Source organism: Geotrypetes seraphini, chromosome 3, assembly GCF_902459505.1.
Source record: "Geotrypetes seraphini chromosome 3, aGeoSer1.1, whole genome shotgun sequence".
NCBI classification, from domain to species: Eukaryota; Metazoa; Chordata; class Amphibia; order Gymnophiona; family Dermophiidae; genus Geotrypetes; species Geotrypetes seraphini.
Genome location: NC_047086.1, coordinates 217,020,219 through 217,039,594, shown reverse-complemented (window position 1 = coordinate 217,039,594; position 19,376 = coordinate 217,020,219). Strand labels below are relative to the sequence as shown.

General features: G+C 43.7%; 2 protein-coding genes across 3 annotated transcripts in view; both read right to left on the bottom strand.

The window, feature by feature from the left end:
• The window catches only part of KIAA0408 (KIAA0408 ortholog), a 56,090-nt gene extending 53,622 nt beyond the window's left edge, over positions 1-2,468 (bottom strand). The window contains exon 1 of one of the 2 annotated variants that reach the window (XM_033938692.1): positions 2,200-2,468. The gene's annotated coding sequence lies outside the window, so the exon portion shown is untranslated. Of the gene's footprint in view, positions 1-1,826; positions 2,158-2,199 lie in introns of those variants that run through there. The other variant, XM_033938693.1, reaches the window with a different exon arrangement.
• A 5,011-nt stretch (positions 2,469-7,479) lies between these two features.
• Positions 7,480-19,376, bottom strand: part of SOGA3 (SOGA family member 3) — a 74,593-nt gene continuing 62,696 nt past the window's right edge. Inside the window, exons 5-7 of the mRNA XM_033938691.1 lie at positions 18,015-18,086; positions 11,083-12,258; positions 7,480-7,590 (exon numbers count right to left, since the gene is read on the bottom strand). Coding sequence (XP_033794582.1) covers positions 7,480-7,590; positions 11,083-12,258; positions 18,015-18,086 — 1,359 coding nt within the window. The remainder of the gene's footprint in view (positions 7,591-11,082; positions 12,259-18,014; positions 18,087-19,376) is intronic.

The following is a 19,376-nucleotide window of genomic DNA, read 5'->3' as shown; positions in this document are numbered from 1 at the left end:
TTGTCTCACATCTAGCATCCACCCTTAAAAGCTTTGTAAGGCCAAATGGCATTTCAAGGTGGAGACTTTGTCAAAAATATTTCTGGAACCATGGCCAAATATCAACATTTACTTGCTTTTCTAAAACTTTCCTGGAGAGCCACTTCTCTTTCGCCCTTGCTTTTATCCTCTGTTCATCACTTCCAAGCTGCTTCCTTAAGCTGGGAGCCCTGTAGCTCTTACTTGGCTTCTGTTATCTGGAAGGGAAAGTGCCTGACAGGCTTTGAAAGCTGGTGTCTCTGCTGCCTTACATTCCTCAGAAGGCTCCAGCTCCTGTCTCTGTTTCTATCTCCCCTCTGAGATCCAGGAATAAAACCACAAGCCTGATTCCTGTGTCTATGCTCACTGCCCTTCTGAAAGCTGGACTGTTCTCAAACCACTTTCCAGATGATTTTAGCGGCCACAGAGTGAACTGAAATCTCCACCCTTCTCTCCCTTCCTGCCTCTTTCTATTTGCTATTCTCTTTTGAGTGTGAATCTTTCACCCAAAGCCAGCTGTGACTTGTGGAGCACACAGAAGATGTACGAGCTGTACAAAGACACATGAAGAGCAATTCTGCAACCTCCCTGTTGGCCCTCCCGCCTGCTTCGATCTGTTTCTGCACATCGCCTCTCCATCCCCCTGTTTTTGTTTGAGGGTGAAATCCACCCTCCACTCGCTTTTTAAAAATCTCATTCCATCCCTTTGGCATTTCCTTCTACCTGATATTAGAATTGAATTATAGGAAGAAAAGGTGGTTAATAAATCCAAATACCATACATACTCGAATATAAGTCGAGACCCCCATTTTCCCCCAAAAAAGGAGGAACAATGGTTGACTCTAATATAAGTCAGGCGGCTTAATATTCAAGTGCCCTGCCCTGCCAGGATCTGCACCCAGCCCCTTTCCCTCCATCCCCTATCAGGCTCTGCACCCAGCCCCCTGTGTGTGTAATATGCATATTAGCGTCCACTTATCTATGAAAGTGCCGACAGGGTGCTTAAGAACTATTCCACAATGGTGCAAGTAACTTAATTCATAGATGTAAGAGGGCATATACATGTGTAGGATGTGGGCAGGGGCTACCACTTACATGGGTGGTTGGGGGGGGAACTGTGTGTAACCTTCAGAATATTGTACGCCATGTGCATCCTTGCTGCATTTACTCGGCTGCAGTTATACCAGGTCTAGGGCTACAGTAACTGCAGGTTTCGAGAGTATTCAAAAAAGCAATCCAAGCACCCAGATACCATTATAGAATAGGTTTCCACCGTGCATCCTTGAGGCACCTAAATGGAAGTGCAGAATCCCCCCCCCCCGTGAATTTGCCATTGGTGTGGCAGGATTGTGACTGTCTCCGTCGCACTGCCTGTATCCATGCTTTCTAAATGCTCCTAGCAAAGTCGGACTATCCTTCCAGAAAGTGACTCTTGGTAAATGATCACCAGCATTTGTTCTCTTCCCGTCGTTAGTTGAACTGTCCCTGCTGCCACCCTGCTCCCCAGAATGGAAGTCAGCTTTTCAAACTGCTCGGGGATGATAAACTAAAACACAAATCACCCCTCCTTAGCCACAGTGAAGGATGCTTGGGTGCTCAAGCATGTACTGCTCTGACAAGGCTGACGCTCACATTCTCTGACTTTGCAAATCTAACGAGGCTTCTCGATTTCAGGAAGAAAGGAGAGGGGCCACCCTGAAATTAATTGCTGAGGGGCACCCCGGGTTCCAACTATAATTTGCTTGTGATGCTGACAGGAAGGTGCAAAGTTTTTATCCACATTCAACTGAATTTCACTGCACACTTACCTCGGACTGGCTAACAGATGCATGCATCCTTCCGTGTGTTCAAAGACACTCAGAAGTTTAAACATTAAGCAGAGTCCTTTTCACTAAAGCTCAGCAGATCCTCAACTGTTCCTTCCAGTGGCAGATCCAGTACGCACGGAAGGCAGCTCTGTCAGCTTCAGCCTTGTTAATCAGTCGGAGCAGTATCTGAAAACACTGAGGCTAACAACTGAACCGTTTGCAGTGTTTCTGGGAGGCTGGAGATGGTATGGCTGGAATGTTCATTTGCTTAGATGCAAATGTAGCTGACCTGATTATAGTGAATTCTCAAAGTCCCAACTACATGTCAGTTTATAGAAAGATGCATATAAAAATAAAACAAAATAAACCTTACCTTTTTTTATTGGGGGGAGGGGGGGAATGGGACAGCACTGCAAATTTCAGATAGTCTGTAGGCTTGCTCCTAACTAAAAGCAGAAAGATGGATCCTGATGTAGCTGGAAGAACAGACTCCCCCCCTGCCTCCACTGTGGGTCTGCTGCCCGTCCTTGGATAGAACACCTAGCAGGAACACAAGGAGGTAAGGCTTCATTTGCGCTGAGCAGCACTGGGGGGAACATCCAAACTTTCTCCTGTGGAAAATAAGAGCATTGGTTTAACATCATCAGGCCAGCAGGGGCATGTGTGATGTCAGCTCCCTGGAGGCTCTCTGTCCAACCCTGTGCTCCGTAACTTTAGAACCTCTAGTATTTTGTGTAAACAACTTCAGGTCCAGGACATTTTTAGGTTTAATGGAGTGCAACACTGTCAAAATCCAATTTTAGATGTCTTCCGTTGAGGATGACCTTTTATTTACCCCCCCCCCACCCCTCTTTTGACTAGCAGAGAGTTTTAACATCTTGCATTCCAGTTTGCAAGGGGATTTTTAAAAGCCTCTTTAGAAAATAAAATGCAATATTTAATTTCTGTATGCTGTATTTAAATTGCTATGGCAACTGAAAATATTTCACAAAACTGTGAACATTTTATCACATTTAAAAGAGGTGCTGCCTTAAATAACAAGTGGAATAAATTATGTCATGCCTTAAAAACAAAAGAGGGTCTAGATTCAAAGTTCATATTATGGAAACACATATGCTGAGCTGGGAGAGATGAGCGAGTAGGACATTTCTGGCACTTGTATTTTAAATAAGTACATCTGAGAGGTTCAGAAGGAAGAGATGTGGAGGGATGTAGATGCAGCTAGGAGATGCTAGGTGTCTAGGAGATAGTGTGTATGTGTGTGTGTTATTATCATGATTTGTGTAGCACATACCAGATACACAAGGTTCTGCACAGAGACACACAGGGGGCATTTCTATAACTGGGCACCACTATTTAGGAATCCCAAGGCCATGTTGTGAGACACTGTTTTAGGACATAACATATGATGTGGTAAGAGTGGATGGTGTAGCTGGTTTTAAGAAAGGTTTGGACAAGTTCCTGGGGGAAAAGTCCATAGTCTGTTATTAAGAAAGACACAAGGGAAGTCACTGCTTGCCCTGTATCAGTAGCATGGAATATTGCTACACCTTGGGTTTTGGTCAAGTACCAGTGACCTGGATTTGCCACCGTGAGAATGGGCTACTGGGCTTGATGGGCCATTAGTCTGACCTAGTAAGGCTATTCTTATGTTCTGTCTGGAGTGGCAATATAACCAATAGTTAAGAACTGGAAAGACTTCACACTTTTGAATTTTTATTTTTGGTGGGAGACAGTATGTCTCTTTTATAGATATGAAGCTAACTCAGCAGAAAGGTCTGGGAATAGGGCCACATTTAAGGATGTTTGGAGCCCCTTGGAGGGTTTTGTTTAGCAGTGTGTGTGATTGCATGAATGACCTGCCAGACAAATGGGAGGGTGGTAGGGTGGGGGTTTGGGTTAGGGAGGGAGGGATAGATAGATAGATAATGACATGCTTCTGCTAACAATTTTTAGTGTTGGTATACATATGTTTATAATATATTTGTGTATTGCTTTATTCCGTAAGATGTTAAAATTTAATAAAGCTTAAACTAAAAAACCAAAGGTCAGAACTTAGGCACCTAGGAGCAGCGGCATAGTGAGGATGGGAGGCGCTCGAGGCAGTGCCCACCCTCTTCTCTCCCCCCCGCATCCCCAACACACGCACGCACCCCTTCCCTTCCCCTATACCTCTTTACCTTCCTCATATGAGCAGTCTCTCCAACTTTCTGCCCATGTTAGCCTCGGCTCTCCCCATGATGTCACTTCATGGTCCCACGGTGGGCCGGAGGCGTGATTCTCTAACCGTCGCCATCACGTGATTGACATGCAACTGGCAGCCGCTTTTAAGGTGGCTACCAACAACGACACTGGTTGGAGAATCTGGCCCCTATAGAGTCTATAATTGCCCTGACTAGCATAGCAGAATGATTATTTTCTTGCTTTCCTTCTCTTTCTCTCTCCTGTTTTTGATTGACTTGTATGATTGATAAATCCCATCTTATATTTTATGGAGTTCTTAACTTGATTTTGATTTATTCATCACTCTGATTTGCTTTGTAATAAGGGCAATTTTATCAAATTAAATAAATATAAACATAATTCTATAATGGACGGCCTGGATTTAGGCAGCAAGTAAGCAAATAAATGCTGGTATTTCAGTCATTTAATAATAATAATAACTTTATTTTTATATACCGCCATACCACAAACAGTTCTAAACGTTTTACAGGGGAAGAGACTGTATATAGACAGGGACATTACAGAGAACTTTCGAAATTACATTGGCATGTTAAGTTTAGTCAAGTTTATTTGGAAGTGTTTTGGAAGTACATCAAGGTTGAAGTGGGGGGTCAGAGAAATTTGTCAAAGAGATAAGTTTTGATTGACTTCCTAAACGTTTGGTACGAAAGTGCGTTTGAGATGAAGTTGGTTAAACGTTTGTTCCATTTGCCTGCTTGGAATGATAGTGTTCTATCGAGGTACCTCTTGTAGGTGCAGCCCTTTAGGAAAAGCGAACAAGTAGGTAATGCGTGTATTAGTTGTGCCTGGGAATTTGAATTGGTGAGACAGATAGGTTGGGGATGAACCTGTCATGGTTTTGAAGCAAAGGCAAGCAATGACCCTTCCAAAGGTAGCCAGTGTCGTTTTTTGTAATACGGGTTTATATAGTCTGATTTTTTGAGGCTGGACTGCAAGTGTATGAGAACAAATACAGGTGTAAATAGCAACAATGAAGTTAAAATCTCCTTCTATGATAAAATGCACCATAGCAGTAATACTGCAATATTACCTCTAGGGGTCATCAGCACCATTTTGGGCCTGGAGAGTCCTGGAGTGGGCACAGAGGAAAACTGCTCCAGTTCTGGGATAGCCCACCACAGTACTAAACATGTTTAGTGTGCTGCAGCTTCACAAAGTTTGCGAGACACTGTACTAAACAGTAACACAACTACAATTAGGGGGAGAGGGAGGGGGACTAAAAACTGTTTTCCTATTTTTCAGATTAAAGTTCCTTGTTGGGCAGGGGTAGGCAATTCCAGTCCTCGAGAGCCGGAGCCAGTTCAGGTTTTCAGGATATCCACAATAAATATGCATGAGAAAGATTTGCATCTCAAGGAGGCAGTGCATGCAAAACCATCTCATACATATTCATAGTGGAGATCCTGAAAACTTGACCTGGCTCTGGCTCTCGAGGACTGGAATTGCCTACCCCTGCCCAACAAGGAACTTTAATCTGAAAAATAGGAAAAGCTCCCAACCTCCAATATAACCTCTTTACCCCTTGCTCCTTCCCCGAAACAGTCACATCAGTATGGCTTTCTTTATTATTATTATTATTTGGGGGGGGTGAGGTAGGGAGAGTTATTAATGAACTGGAGAGAGACAGAAATCCTCAGGTGAACTACACTTCCCCCTCCGTATTCACGGTGGTTAGGGGCAGAGCCGGCCTGCAAATATTAAAAAACCGTGAATAATATTCGGGACGGTCCTGCCCCTAACCACCGCTTTCCCTGGCTATTTTAAGCCTCGAAAGCCCCCCCCCCTTAAGCCTTACGGGTTTTCAGGCAGGAGCGATCTTCCCACGCTCCTGCCCCGTGCTGATCGCTCATAGGAAATGGCTCAAGAGACTACAGGAGCTCAAGGCAGCCATTTCCCGTGAGCGATCTGCACGGGGCAGGAGTGTGGGAAGATCACTCCTGCCCCGAAAACCCGCTAGGCCACCAGGTAAGGCTTAAGGGGGGGCTTACAGGGCTTAAAATAGCCCGAAAAACAAAAAAAAAAATTTTTGTTTTAAAACTGCAAATAATCGAATTTGTAGATATGGAAACTGTGAATCCGGAGGGGGAAGTGTACTCTGTGCGTTCATGATGTATCAACTGAAAATTTGTCACCTAAGCTAAGATCATCAGAGATTAATTGTGATGGTGCTAACTGGATGAACTAATCGTCAAGCAGCAGCAGCAGTTCTAACTTATTTTCAATGGTGCTAACTAGTTAGATGATGCTGAAAATAACTGGTTAGCACTGAAAAGGCAATTTAACTGGCCAGGAGCCAATTCTGGCTGGTTAAATCAGGCTTAATATCAGCCCTGCCGTTTTTTGAATGGTTGATTGCGAGAATTTAGAAAGGAGGTCAGATTACAATTGCTGCAAAATTTACAGGTTCAACAAATTGTATACAGCCACAGAAATCATGGGATCATATCAAACATTCCTCCGAGCTGCAACAAGTATATAGGCATATGGGGACAGACTTAAAGATCTCAATCTGTATACTTTGGAGAAAAGGTGGGAAAGGGGAGATATGATAGAGACGTTTAAATACTTATGAATCGAGTCTCTTTTATTTGAAAGGAAGCTCTGCAATAAGAGGTCATAGGATGAAGTTAAGAGGTGATAGGCTCAGGAATAATCTAAGGAAATACTTTTTTTTACAGAAAGGGAGGTAGATGCGTGGAACAGTCTCCTGGAAGAGGTTGGTGGAGACAGCGACACTGTCTGAATTCAAGAAAGCCCGGGATAGGCACATGGGATTTCTTAAGAGAGAGGAAGAGATAACGGTTATTGCGGATGGACAGACTGGATGGGCCATTTGGCCTTTATCTGCCATCATGTTTCTGTATTACTATCTTTGTATCAGGAGAAAAAATGCAGTGGGTCGGATGTTTTCCAGTGCTTAGCCCTGTACATAGCTCGGGAATTTTGATAGCCAGTAAATCCAGAGCTAACTTTAATGAGTTCTGGAAACAGTGTCCCCCATGGTTTCAGGAGAATTTGTTCCTTCTGCAGCCCTGAAGTGCTATTACACAGCTATCAGGCCTCTAACACCAGCCCTGAGCATGCTTGGATTTAAGAAACAGTTCACATTTTGTACGTTCTTGTCTCTTTTGATGAGGGGGAGGGGAACCAACAAACATCAAAAAGGGACAACCAGAAAATCCTGGAGAATTACCCAGTGGTATAACAGCCCTACTATTGTTCCATATTTGACAACTTACCTGCAAAATGGCACACAGCGAGGAATTTTTCTTTATACAAATAGTAGTCTTCAGTGTTTTCTACAGCAGTGGCTAAGACAAACTACGTTTCTTCTACTTCTTATCTTAGTGAGTGGACAAAATAAACAAACGGAAAATAATGCAACACTGAACAGAAAATGATGAGAGGGTTACAATACAAAAAACAGCGTAAAAAGGAAGACAAGTTTAAAAATAGTCGTGTAAGAAAGGGATGAAAAGAGCACAAGGATGAGAATAAGCAGAATGATAGGCTGGAACATCTGGGAAAGTAAAATACAGAGAAAAAGAAGAAAATCATTGGCAAAGCCAACATCAGTTATTCAGATGTCATTTCTCTAATAAACTCTACTACAACACATCGTTTTCTTTACAACCACATCAGAGAAAGTGAACAGAGACTCAATCACAGGCAGTGGCGTAGTAATAGGGCAGTTGGGGGGGGGGGACAGTGGTCCGTCCTGGGTGTTGTCTTTGCAGGGGCGCTGGCATCTCTCCTCCTCTCCGCGTACCTCTTTAAATGTTTTCCGGTGTGAGCAGCATTTTCCACTTGCTGCTCACGCTAGCCAGGGCTCCTTTCCGATGTCACTTCCTGGTCATGGGACCAGGACATGACATCAGAAAGGAACCGAGGCTGGAGTAAGCAGCAAGTGGAAGATACTGCTCGCGCTGGCCAATATTTCAAGAGGTACACAGGTAAAGGAGGCGCTCAAGCGTCAGGGGGAAGGGCGGGTGGCACTAATGCAGAGAGGGAAGAGTGGGGGAGCGCATGGTGCGGCGATGCAGGGAGCCAATGCCCTGGGGGCCAACCTCCCTCACTACGCCACCGATCACAGGCCAGGCTCCCTAACTGTCACTAGCTTTATTTATTTTTACTTAGTAGGATTTAGTTAGTAAATATCAGCGACTTGCATGGTAAATGATCAAATTGGTCAATGGCAAAAATAAAAAACAGGTTGCGCTGACACTCTTTTTAGATAGGCAGGGGTTAGCTTGTTGTGTTGCACAGACAATATTTTATGATTCTTTGCTTTGTACAACTTGCCTGTATCTTGCCTTGTTAACATTTATTGTATTTTTGTATTTTATTAAAATCAATAAATATCTTTGAACTGGAAAAAAAAAAAAAAAAAAGAGAACGAAGAGCTCATGGCTATGTCTTGCTGAAGAAGGCAATTATTATTAGCGTAGACGTAATCTCCTGGGGTCCTTTTACTAAGGAGGTGGCAAAAGTGGCTTTAGCTCGCCCTTAGCGCTGGTCTTTCCTGTGCGCCAAGACTACCTGCGCTGCAGCCAGAAATAGGCTGAATTTCCTATTTCCGGAATTAATGGCCATGTGTTAATTGCACAATTCGCAAGTGACCATTAAAAATATTACCACATGAGCCCTTATTGCCACCTTTTTTGTACGTGCTAAGGGCCTGATTCTATAAATGGCGCCCTAATCACGGCCACCTAGCGACGCCTAACTAAAATTTGTGAGCAACTTAATTATTTTTTAATGGTTTAAATGTAGTGGCAATTGACCACACCATTAAAAATAATTTTTTAAATTGCCAATTTACAGTTTCCGCACTTTCATATTTTCGTGGGAAATAGCTGGGGGCAGGAGAAGTGGTAAGAGGGCGTGTCATAGAATGTCATGCAACTAGTTAGTCAGGCAAGCTGGCTCACCTGTAGAAAAGCGATATCATTTGCTTTTGAGATATTTAATAGCGTAAAAAAAAAATAAATAAATAAAAGCGTGGAAGCTTTTTGAAGATTCCTCGTATGTTGCATGTGGATATCAGCGAAATGCCTGGCAATGCCTAAGTTGAGGTGCCCCCGAAGTCTAGTTGAAAAGTAGACGGGGTTACGGGTAGAGAGTAGGCATGGTTGACATAGATGTTGCTAAGCACCAGAGTTAGGCACTGGTATATTAGGCCAGGTTAAACCTAGCCTATATCAGTGCCTACCTCTAGGATGCCTAAGCACACCTAGGCATGATTCTATACGCTGAGCCTAGTGACTGACTGACAACCGCACCTCCAAGTTAGAACTGGATTTGTGAGACTGGTTTATGGCAGACGAGGCATGTGTCAGCTCATGACCACTCTATGCTATAGGCTGATATACCCAGTTGTAAGTAATTCTACCAAAACCCAAAACCAAACCCCACCTTGTATCTCATTATATCACGGCTATGTTGGAATCTTCCTGACTGGTTGCTGGGGACATATTAAATACCTTCTATGGCAGTGGTCCCCCAACCCTATCCTGGAGGACCACAGACCAATCGGGTTTTCAGGCTAGCCCTAATGAATATGCATGAGAGAGATTTGCATATAATGGAAGTGACAAGCATGCAAATCTGCTCCATGTATATTCATTAGGGCTATCCTGAAAACCCGATTGGCCTGGTGGTCCTCCAGGACAGGGTTGGGGAACACTGTCTTATAGAACAGCTTCTCAAACATTAGCAATAGATTGTAAGTCTTGAAATCAGCATCTTGGCTCTCATTTCTCTTTACTCCCTTTCCGCTTCCTAAACACACACACGACACTTCTGCGCTTACTTATATTCTAAGCCAGTGTTTCTCAACTCGGTCCTGGGGTACCCCTTTGCCAGTCAGGATTTTCAGGATATCCACATTGAATATGCATAAACTTGATTTGCATACACTGCTTCCATTATATGCAAATTTCTTTCATGCATATTCATTGGGGATGCCATATCTTTATATATTGTTTTTTAGACTCTGCAAATGTCAACTGGAAATCATTGCGGCTTATATAAGATTAATAAAGTCAGCAACATAGACATTAAGAATCATAGCAAGATTATAATGAAAACCTGACTGGCAAAGGGGGTACTCCAGGACTGAGTTGAGAAACACTGCTCTATGCTATCAGATTGCCAATGCAACTTAAGCACTATAAGTGATTTTAGCCTAGGGTAAAATTATTTTGGCATGGATGGTTGTGATACAGATATCAGGGCCTTTTTTTCGTTTTGATTTATGCTCTTAAATGGATCATGAGTTCTCACGACGGCGGACACAAGAAACACCTTTCTAAAACCTTATTTTCAGAAGAAGAATGCCCTGCTGCTGGTTAGGTGGTGGTGATGTCAGCATTCTAATCAGAAGCCATCAGTCATCAACAATAAGACATAAATTAAAATCAAAATCCAATGTTGTCTGAGAGTTAGGATGCTCTTAACGAATGGCATTTGCACCCTCCCCTCCCCCCACCCCTGGTGCATTAACATAAGACTAGACTCACAGCAGGATGCATATATTATTAAAAAAATTGCAGTTGATCTCAAATCTATCCCAGGTACCTCCAGATTTTTAGGTTATCCACAATGAGTGTGCATGAGGTTGATTTGCCCAGAAGCTGTGCATGGAAATCTCGGTCATGCATATTCACTGTGGATATCCTGAAAATCTAACTAGCTAGAGGCTTTCTATGATTCTTGAGGCATTCGGCTAAGGCACCTACTTGCCTTCTTCCACAGTGTACACAATCCTCATGGCTAACAGCTCAACTATCTAATGATTCATGCATAGCAATTATATTCGACTAACCAATGAACACTATTATATAAACAAACATCCCTAAAGGCAAAACATCTTTTAGCAAAATAGAGAATAAGATGAGGCAAAACAGCATCCTGAAGGGCATGCCCTTAACAAAATGATTGTACACGAACATGAGAGAAGGCTTGAGATAGGTACCTGACCCAAGCAACATGGTTATTACAGTAATCCTACCTGGCTGATGGACAATGGCTCTTCCATACTTCTGTCATCAGATGACTTGGGAATCTCTAATCTGTCAATGAACGTCTGGAGCTCTTTCCTGAATGCTTTCATCTGTGCATTTATTCGATAAAGCAGCTCATGCTCTCTTATCCTGCTGCCTTCGTCCTCTTCATCCATCAGTCCAAACATGTCTCCATTGGCCACGTAAATTCTAGCCTCTGTTATGATGGTACTTGTGTCAGCGATGAGGCGATCTATTGTTTTGCCGAGGCGCTCAGCTTCGGAGCGAATATCTTTCATTTGCTGCCGGTCTGCAAAGTTCTTTTGCCAGCCGGCTGCCGGAGGATAAAACGATCTGGTTGGTGTCAAACACCGAATGTTGCGCACTTCCTCTGAATCACTTTCCCCACCAATTGGACCTTCTCTTTTCCTGTGTGGAGGCCGGGAGTCATCATCACTCTCTTTTTTGCCTGCATCACTTTCTGCATCACTGTCTCGCGGGCTCCCCCGAATTCCCAGGTGAGAGGCCAGGTCATAGCGCTGCATGTTGGACATGAGCACCCTGTTCTCATACTGAAGCTGCATGACCTTGCCGCTGAGTTCATTGATTTGCATTCGGGCAGCTTTCAGCTCCTCCTGTAGCACTTCTGTCTTGGCCCCGTCACTGTGCCGGGAGCTCTCGTGGGATCCAGATTTGTACTTGTATTTGTTCAGTTCGGTGCTGATACGCTTGTTTTGCTCCTCTAGATCAGACAAATTTCTTCTCAGTAGTTCAGCCTCATCTTCTACCAACTGCAAATGCTGCCTTAGCTCTGAGAGAGACTCACTTTGCTCCCTCATGAGGGGATTTGCTGTCCCTGAGTAGTCATCACCTCGAAGGTCATCCAGTTCTGCTTTCAGACCTCTGTTTTCTACCTCCAGTTCCACAATTTTCCGGCCAAGTATGTTGGCTTCCTCTTCAACCAATCTCAGTCGCAGTTTAAGCTCTGCTTCTCTCGTTGTAGGAGGCCCTCCTGCCTCACCTTTGGGTAAAGGACTGTCAAGGTCGCCATAGAAGGACCTGTACTTCTGCAGTTCATGCTCCAGTCTGTCTTTCTCCTTATCTATCTTAGCCATTTTTTTCCTCATCAAGGCAGCTTCTTCCTTCACAAACTGGAGTTGGCATTTCAGATCTTCGCTGTCCTCCTAGTTTGAAAAGAATCAAAAGAATATAATGAAAACGTGTTATTCAAATAAGCAAACTAACCAATTGGAAAAGCCCTTTAAAGGGAAAGGCTGCTAAACGTGTTGCCCAATTATTTGATGTATAGAATCACTAAACAAACAAATATCAGGATTACTCACTAAATTTTGCTGGCTTTAACTAAACTGCGGTACAGATTTCTACTGCAGGCCAGTGAGGTAAATGCTCCGACGCTCATAGAATTCCTATCAGCATCAGAGTATTTACCTCACTGGCCCACGAAAGAAACTTCTACCACGGTTTAGTAAAAGGAGCCCTTTAATTACCCTTTCAAAAATATTAACATTTGTGCAAACTCTAATTAAAAGACACACGATACATGCTTATTTACTTTTTACTGTTCGGTTCATGTATTGCCAATTTAAAGGACTTACCCTGGTTGCCTACATCAGCCAGACTTACCTTTAAAATTCTATGTCTGTTTTTTAAAGCCTTTTTCCTGGCTATGCCAAAGTACCTTTCTGATATTTTAGCCAAACAAATCAATGAACTTTACATTCTTCACAACAGTTTATTACAGCTTTCTTCAGGACAGATGATTATATTAACCGTCACAAAAAATAACAGTTTAACTATGTAAGACCATCTTTGTGGAACTCACCACCTAGTAAGAGGGTGGTTTGAAAAGTTTGGTAAAAAAAACCAAGTTAAACAAATATTTTTTAAAAAAATCAGTTTTTCCATCCTGTTGGAAGAATAGGTTTTGTCAAATTTTAAAAAATATTTGTTTAACTTCTTGTTTTTTTTTACCACACTTTTCAAACTACCCTAGTAATATGACCGGATATTATAGGTTTCAAGAGCTTCCTACAACCTGGATTTTTCAAAATGCTTTTCAATGATTTGTTCTGTGTTATAGCTTGCTGCTTAATATTACTGTGTAAATAACACAATATTACTGTGTAACACAATATTACTGTGTAAATAACACAATAACAATAACACAATCAACTATCCCATTCAAACTACCATAAAACTACTAGGAATGACTATAGACCGATGCTGCACCATACAACCGCAAATAAATAAAACAATACAGAAATCCTTCGCAGTGATGAGAAACCTAAGACAAGTCAGGAAATTCTTCGAAAAAACACAATTCCAGCTTATAGCACAATCCCTAATCCTAAATCTACTAGATTACTGCAACATCCTCTACCTCCCCTGCCCTGCTACAATGACTAAACAACTACAAACAATCCAGAATCTACTCATTGAGAAAGCACGACCATATTATAGAAGCAAACATCAACTCACATTGGCTTCCAATCCAAGAAAGAATACTATTTAAATTCTACTATATGTTATTTAAAGCCTTAAACAGAGACAGCCCAACTTACCTGAACAACCGCCTCATCCAAACCACCTCAATCAGACATAGAAAAACACACATCCCTCGATCAAAGAAGTAAAACGGAATAAACAATACGATGGCCTCCTGGCCACTCAAGCAGCTAAACCAGATAACCAAATCTCCAATCTATTGATAACGACACCAGACTACAAGATGTTCAGAAAAGAAATAAAAACTATACTCTTCAAGAAATTCCTGAAACAGCCCTAACTTCAAACTTATCATCCTTCCCCCCTCCCTCTTCCTGCCACACAGAAACTACATAACCTACTCTTTACCTCTCTAGAAAAGAACAAATGTTCTTCTATTGTAACCCTCCATTTTTTATCTCTTTTGTAATCCGCCTTGAACCACAAGGTAATGGCGGAATAGAAATCTCTAATGTAATGTAATATAAATTGGTGTAGGTTGATCATTTGTGTACAAATTAATTACTTTATTATATACCACTTTAAAACCTTGGTACAAGATGGTATATCAAATGAATAAGTCCAATCTAAATAAATAAAATTACATTTTTAGTGAACGTGCTCAAGTACGACACCATTACTCCCAACAGAGTACAGTAGAGTCTTAGTTAACCGAATCTCAATAACTGGAGTATTGATGTGAAGTCTGATACTACTTGCTCAGCCTCATGGGTCAAATCTTAGTCCTAACTCTATCCCTCATCTACAAATTCTCACATAGCTGTCATAAAAATTGTTGGTGGAAAATAAATGTTCCTTGAAGCACCAGCAGCAGTGTCCTGAGCTGCAAATCCTCCCTTGCTCCCTCAAGCCCCAAAGCAGCTACAATCCCCCCCCCACACACACACCGAAGCCCCAGCATGGCAGCGGTCCTGAGCTGCAAAGCCCTCCTCCCTCAAGCTCCGAAGTGGCAGAAGCAGGCGGTGGTCCTGAGCAGCGAACTCCCTCTCTTTCTTTCTTCCCTACCCAAAGCACAGCAGTCAGCAGGAGGCACAGGCTGCTTGCGACCAGCCTTAGCAGGGCTTTTCCTTTGCTGTATCAATTCCGATGTATCAGAGGAAAGGCTTTGCCAGGGCTGGCCGCGAGCAGCCTATTTTGAGGTTGCCTTCTACTGACTGCTGCGCTTCGGGTAAGGAAGAGAGAGAGGGAGAAAGGAAGGGAGCGAGGGAGTTCGTGGCTCAGGACCGCTGCCTGCTTTTTCCACTTCAGGGCTTGAAAGAGGGAGGGAGGAGGGCTTTGCCGCTCAGGACTTCTGCCATGCTGGTGCTTTAGGCCAGGAGGGGAGGGAATTGATTGTGTGTTAGACAAGGTTCTAAAATATTCTCAATTAACCAGAAAAAGTTACCATATTTTTTGTTTCATAAGACGCACTGGACCATAAGACGCACCCTAGATTTAGAGTAGGAAAACAAGAAAAAAAACATTCTGAACCAAATTGTGCATCCAGCCTCCCTCACTCCCTGCCAGGCTCTGCGCCCAACCCCACACTCCCTGCCAGGCTCTGCATCCTGTCCCCCCTTCCCGCCAGGCTCTGTACCCTGTCCTACCGCCCTGCCCTGTACCCTCTCCCCATCTCTTCCTTGCACCATCCTATCTTCCTTGCAGTTGGTATAATATGGGATAAAAAGGCCTGAGGTGTCCATCCCTGTTAATTTTAAGCAAAATAGAGTGGGTTTTTTTGGCAGATGGAGGCTTTAGAAAAAAAGATTGTTTAAGATCCAAGATGGCCACCGCTAGGAAAATTGTGCCCAAAGTGGACTATGAAAACCTCCCTGATGGACAAAAAACATAGGGAAAGGGGTTTTAGAGGAGGGGGCCCTAGGCGCTGGTTTCAGAAACTTTCAAAATCAACTTTTGGAGACACCCCCCCACCATTTTCCCCATAGGTTATAATAGCCTTCCTCAATGTGCCATGTAGTGCCTGCTTGCTTCAGCACAGGAATTTAATTTGAAAAAATGAAGAAGAGATCTGCTCCACAGATTCACTGAACAAACCTAGTCTTCAGGCTGCCAGTTGGACCAAGGTCAGACTGAGCTTCAACCCCCAGAGCACCTCGTTGCGAAGTGGGGGAGAACCACACAGCCGGCCCACTATTAGTCTTGGCTGAGCCGAGAATGAACCCAAACAGCCTGTACTCGAGCTCCTGACTAAATCAGGGATGCGAGCAGCTACACAGGGGATGGCCCTGAGCTATAAAAAATACCAGCAGGCTGGCTAACCAGGTGTCCCCAAAGGGATGATTCTGCTAGCAGCAAACTTTCATGGTGTGAGTCTGCATCTTCTCCCAGGCAGAGGTACCCACAAGTAGAAACCTCTGGACACCGAGCTTCCAAACAATTACTGAGAAAAAATACCCAAAATTTTTTTTAAAAAACCTGCAGAGCAGATCAGAAACACCTCTGAGCAATTTGCTTACAGAAAACAAACTGAGGGGGTAGGAGCAGCTCCTTGGGAAGGGGTGGAGTTGAAAACATGATTGATAGTTTTCAAGCAACTTGCTGGTTCAGATACAAGACCCTACGGTTCAATACCACTAGACACAGCGAGGTGTGACTCTATAAAGGATGCCTAGCGGTTGATTGACATCTTTGCGAACCGGTGCAGGACTTTGCACAGTTAGGCACTGTTTGTGGAATCTGGCTCTTTGTGTGGACTGGATTAATAACTGGAGTATTGATGTGAAGTCTGATATTACTTGCTCAGCCTCATGGGTCAAATCTTAGTCCTAACTTTATCCCTCATCTACAAATAAGAGCATGCTCCTCTATCCCACCACACCAGGCTTTTACTAGCAGTCACCTAGGTCACAGCTTGTCAAACCAATCCTCAGGGCATACTTAGCCAATCAGGTTTCCAGAATATCCACAATGCATAGACATGAAAGAGACGTGTATGCACTGCCTCCATGGTATGCATATTTATTTCATGCATATTCATTGTGGGTATCCTGAAAACCTGACTGGCTAGGTATGTCCCAAGGACTGGGTTGAGAAGCTGTGACCTAGGCACATGAACAAAGGGTTACACAAATCATAAATTGCAGTCACCAGTGGAAGAGACAGGTTTAAAGTAAACAAATCAGGGACTTATTTGTTGTCCAAGTGAGATCAGTGCAAGACACCACATATGAAGCCTAAGTTTGAATCTTGGATGTGAATTCTGCTCGATGAACCAGCAGAAGCTAGGAGTGCTGCACAGGAGCTATTCACACAGCCAGTGGCATAGTAAGGATAAGAGGCAGACAGGGCGGTGGCACCCCCCACCTCCATACGCTCCTTCCCCGCCCCCTCCTGCTGTGCGCACACTGCTTCCCTTCCCCGTACCTCTGTACTATTTATGGCGCGAGCAGTAACCCCCAAGCTGCTGTCATGCCAGCATCGGCTCTTCCTCTGATGTCACTTCTGATGCGAGTCCAGGAAGTGACATCAGAGGAAGAGCCGACATGGGTACGACAGCAGCTAGGGGGTTGATGGTCGCGCTACGAATGTTTCAGAGGCACAGAGGAACTTGGGAAGAGAAGGGAAGCGGCATGCACGCGTGGCAGTGGGGGAGGGGGGCACAGAGGAGGACAGGTGCCTGTGCCCTCACCAAGACAGTGCCCAGGGAAAACCGGCCCCCACCCCCTCCTTACTACGTCACTGCCCATAGCCTTTGGGGGAGGCAAGTCCTGCTATGGCACAACAGCAACCTTTGAGCTTTGGAATAAAAATGGTTGGGGCTTTGAAAGAAACTCCAGTCTTGGCCCCCTGTCAAGGGCTGACACTGTGTTAAATGACTTATTGCAGTGGTTCTCAACCCAGTCCTCAGGAAGCACCTGATTTTCAGGATAATGAATACAGTACTCTCCCGAAATCTGCAGAGGGCAGCTGGGGCGCTGGCGAGTGCAGAAAATCACTCACGGTATGCTCCTACTGCCTCTTCCTGTTACTAAAGTCAGGCTACACCAATCAGGAGCTGCTTTGACACGCCAGATAGCATGTCAAAGCAGCTCCTGATTGGTGTAACCATGACTTTAATGGCAGAAAAACCGTGAATTACTGAGTTCGTGATACGCAAACCGCAAATTCATGGGGGTTGACTATATACATGAGACAGACTGCATATCATGGAGGTAGTACATGCAAATCTGTCTCATGTATATTCATTGCAGATATCCCATAAATCAGACTAACCAGCCCCCTGAGGATTGAGTTGATAACCACTACGTGTGAAATGTTAACCCAGAAAAATGGCATTAAGGAATAAAGGCCTCTATAGCTCTCAGCTTCAGAGTCCCGTGTCCTAAATGGCAGCAGGTTAAGCTGAGGAAAGTTCCAAATAAGCTTGAAGGTTAGATATGCCAAGTCATACAGGTTTGTTTTTTTTTAAACTTACCTCAGTGGGTGTCTGCTGGGCCTTTTTATCAGATTTCTGCACATCTTTGCTCCCTCTTCTTTTGAGTGACAACTGGGAAAACAGGAAAATTCAATACATTTAATACACCATAGCAAATTCAAGGAAATTTGGAGCCTGTTAACAAAATATTGTAAGTTATGATTGTGAATTATTAACATTATTTCTTTTTAATTCATGAAAGATTGTTATACACATGCAGGAGGGGCGGGGGGTGGGAGGGGTGGAGGAAGGGAGGGTTAGGGCGAGGGGGGGTTAAACAGCTCTATATTATTTGTTGGAATAGAGTGCAGTATGTTATATTACTTGATTGTTCATCTGTTTGCACTATGTATTTGATTTAAAAAAATGAATAAAGAATTTTAAAAATACATTTAAATACCCGGAGAGCTCCGAGTCTCAAGCTTGCTCTATTGCCACCCAAATAGATTGCCCGATCCTCTCTGAGGAAGTGTATCACTGTGCCATACTAAGCGGCTGTGCCAAGCACAACATAAGCAACTTATTAAGGCCCATTTTACAAACAGAGGGTAGAGGGCAGAATACAAACATCCAGGTTGGGATATGCTCATTTCCAGCAGGATTTCAGAAAATGCTCGGACAGCGCAGAGCTTTTCCTAAAATGCCACAGGACTTCACATACAGTATATTTGCCAAGAGCAGACATTCTAGAAATGAAACACGGATAAAAAGAATGATATGGTCCTAGCAGCTTCCACGTAAAAGTGCTCCTTGCACCAGCACAGTGTCCACTTCACTTCAGAAATTAGAACAAGCTGGTGCTGTTATTCTATGCAGCAAAACTGCTGTACTAAAATGGGATTTTGCGCAAATCAACTTCTTTGTTTTTATTAAGGCAATAATATCATAGTTAATTCAAGCAGCTTCAATATATATCTGAATCTATAACAAAAAAAACCCTAGCTGCGCATTTCCACTTAAAGCTCCGTGCCTCCGCATGCGCAGTAGATTAGAAGGAGCCTGCGGCAGTTTACCCCTTGCTCTCCCTCGGCGACGCTGCGAGCCCGGAGCCACTGGTGATCACCAGGGTGGCCACTCCCCCCTCAGGCCCTCTCTTTGTATGTCGAAAAAACCAAAAGAAAAAAAACAACAATCGCTGGCATATAGGGGGAAAGGGGCGCTTGCAACAACAAAAACTCCCGATGCCCGCAGCTGTGACCCCCCCAAAGTAAACTCCCCTGGAGCAAGGGAGGAGGGGGAGATCACTCCCAACTGTCCAAAGAAGGAACTGGCAGGTTAGACGGTCACCTGGGGCAGGAGCAAGGGAATCAATCACGAGACAAGGGTGGAGGACAAGGAGGAGAATGATATTTGGGTGGGGGA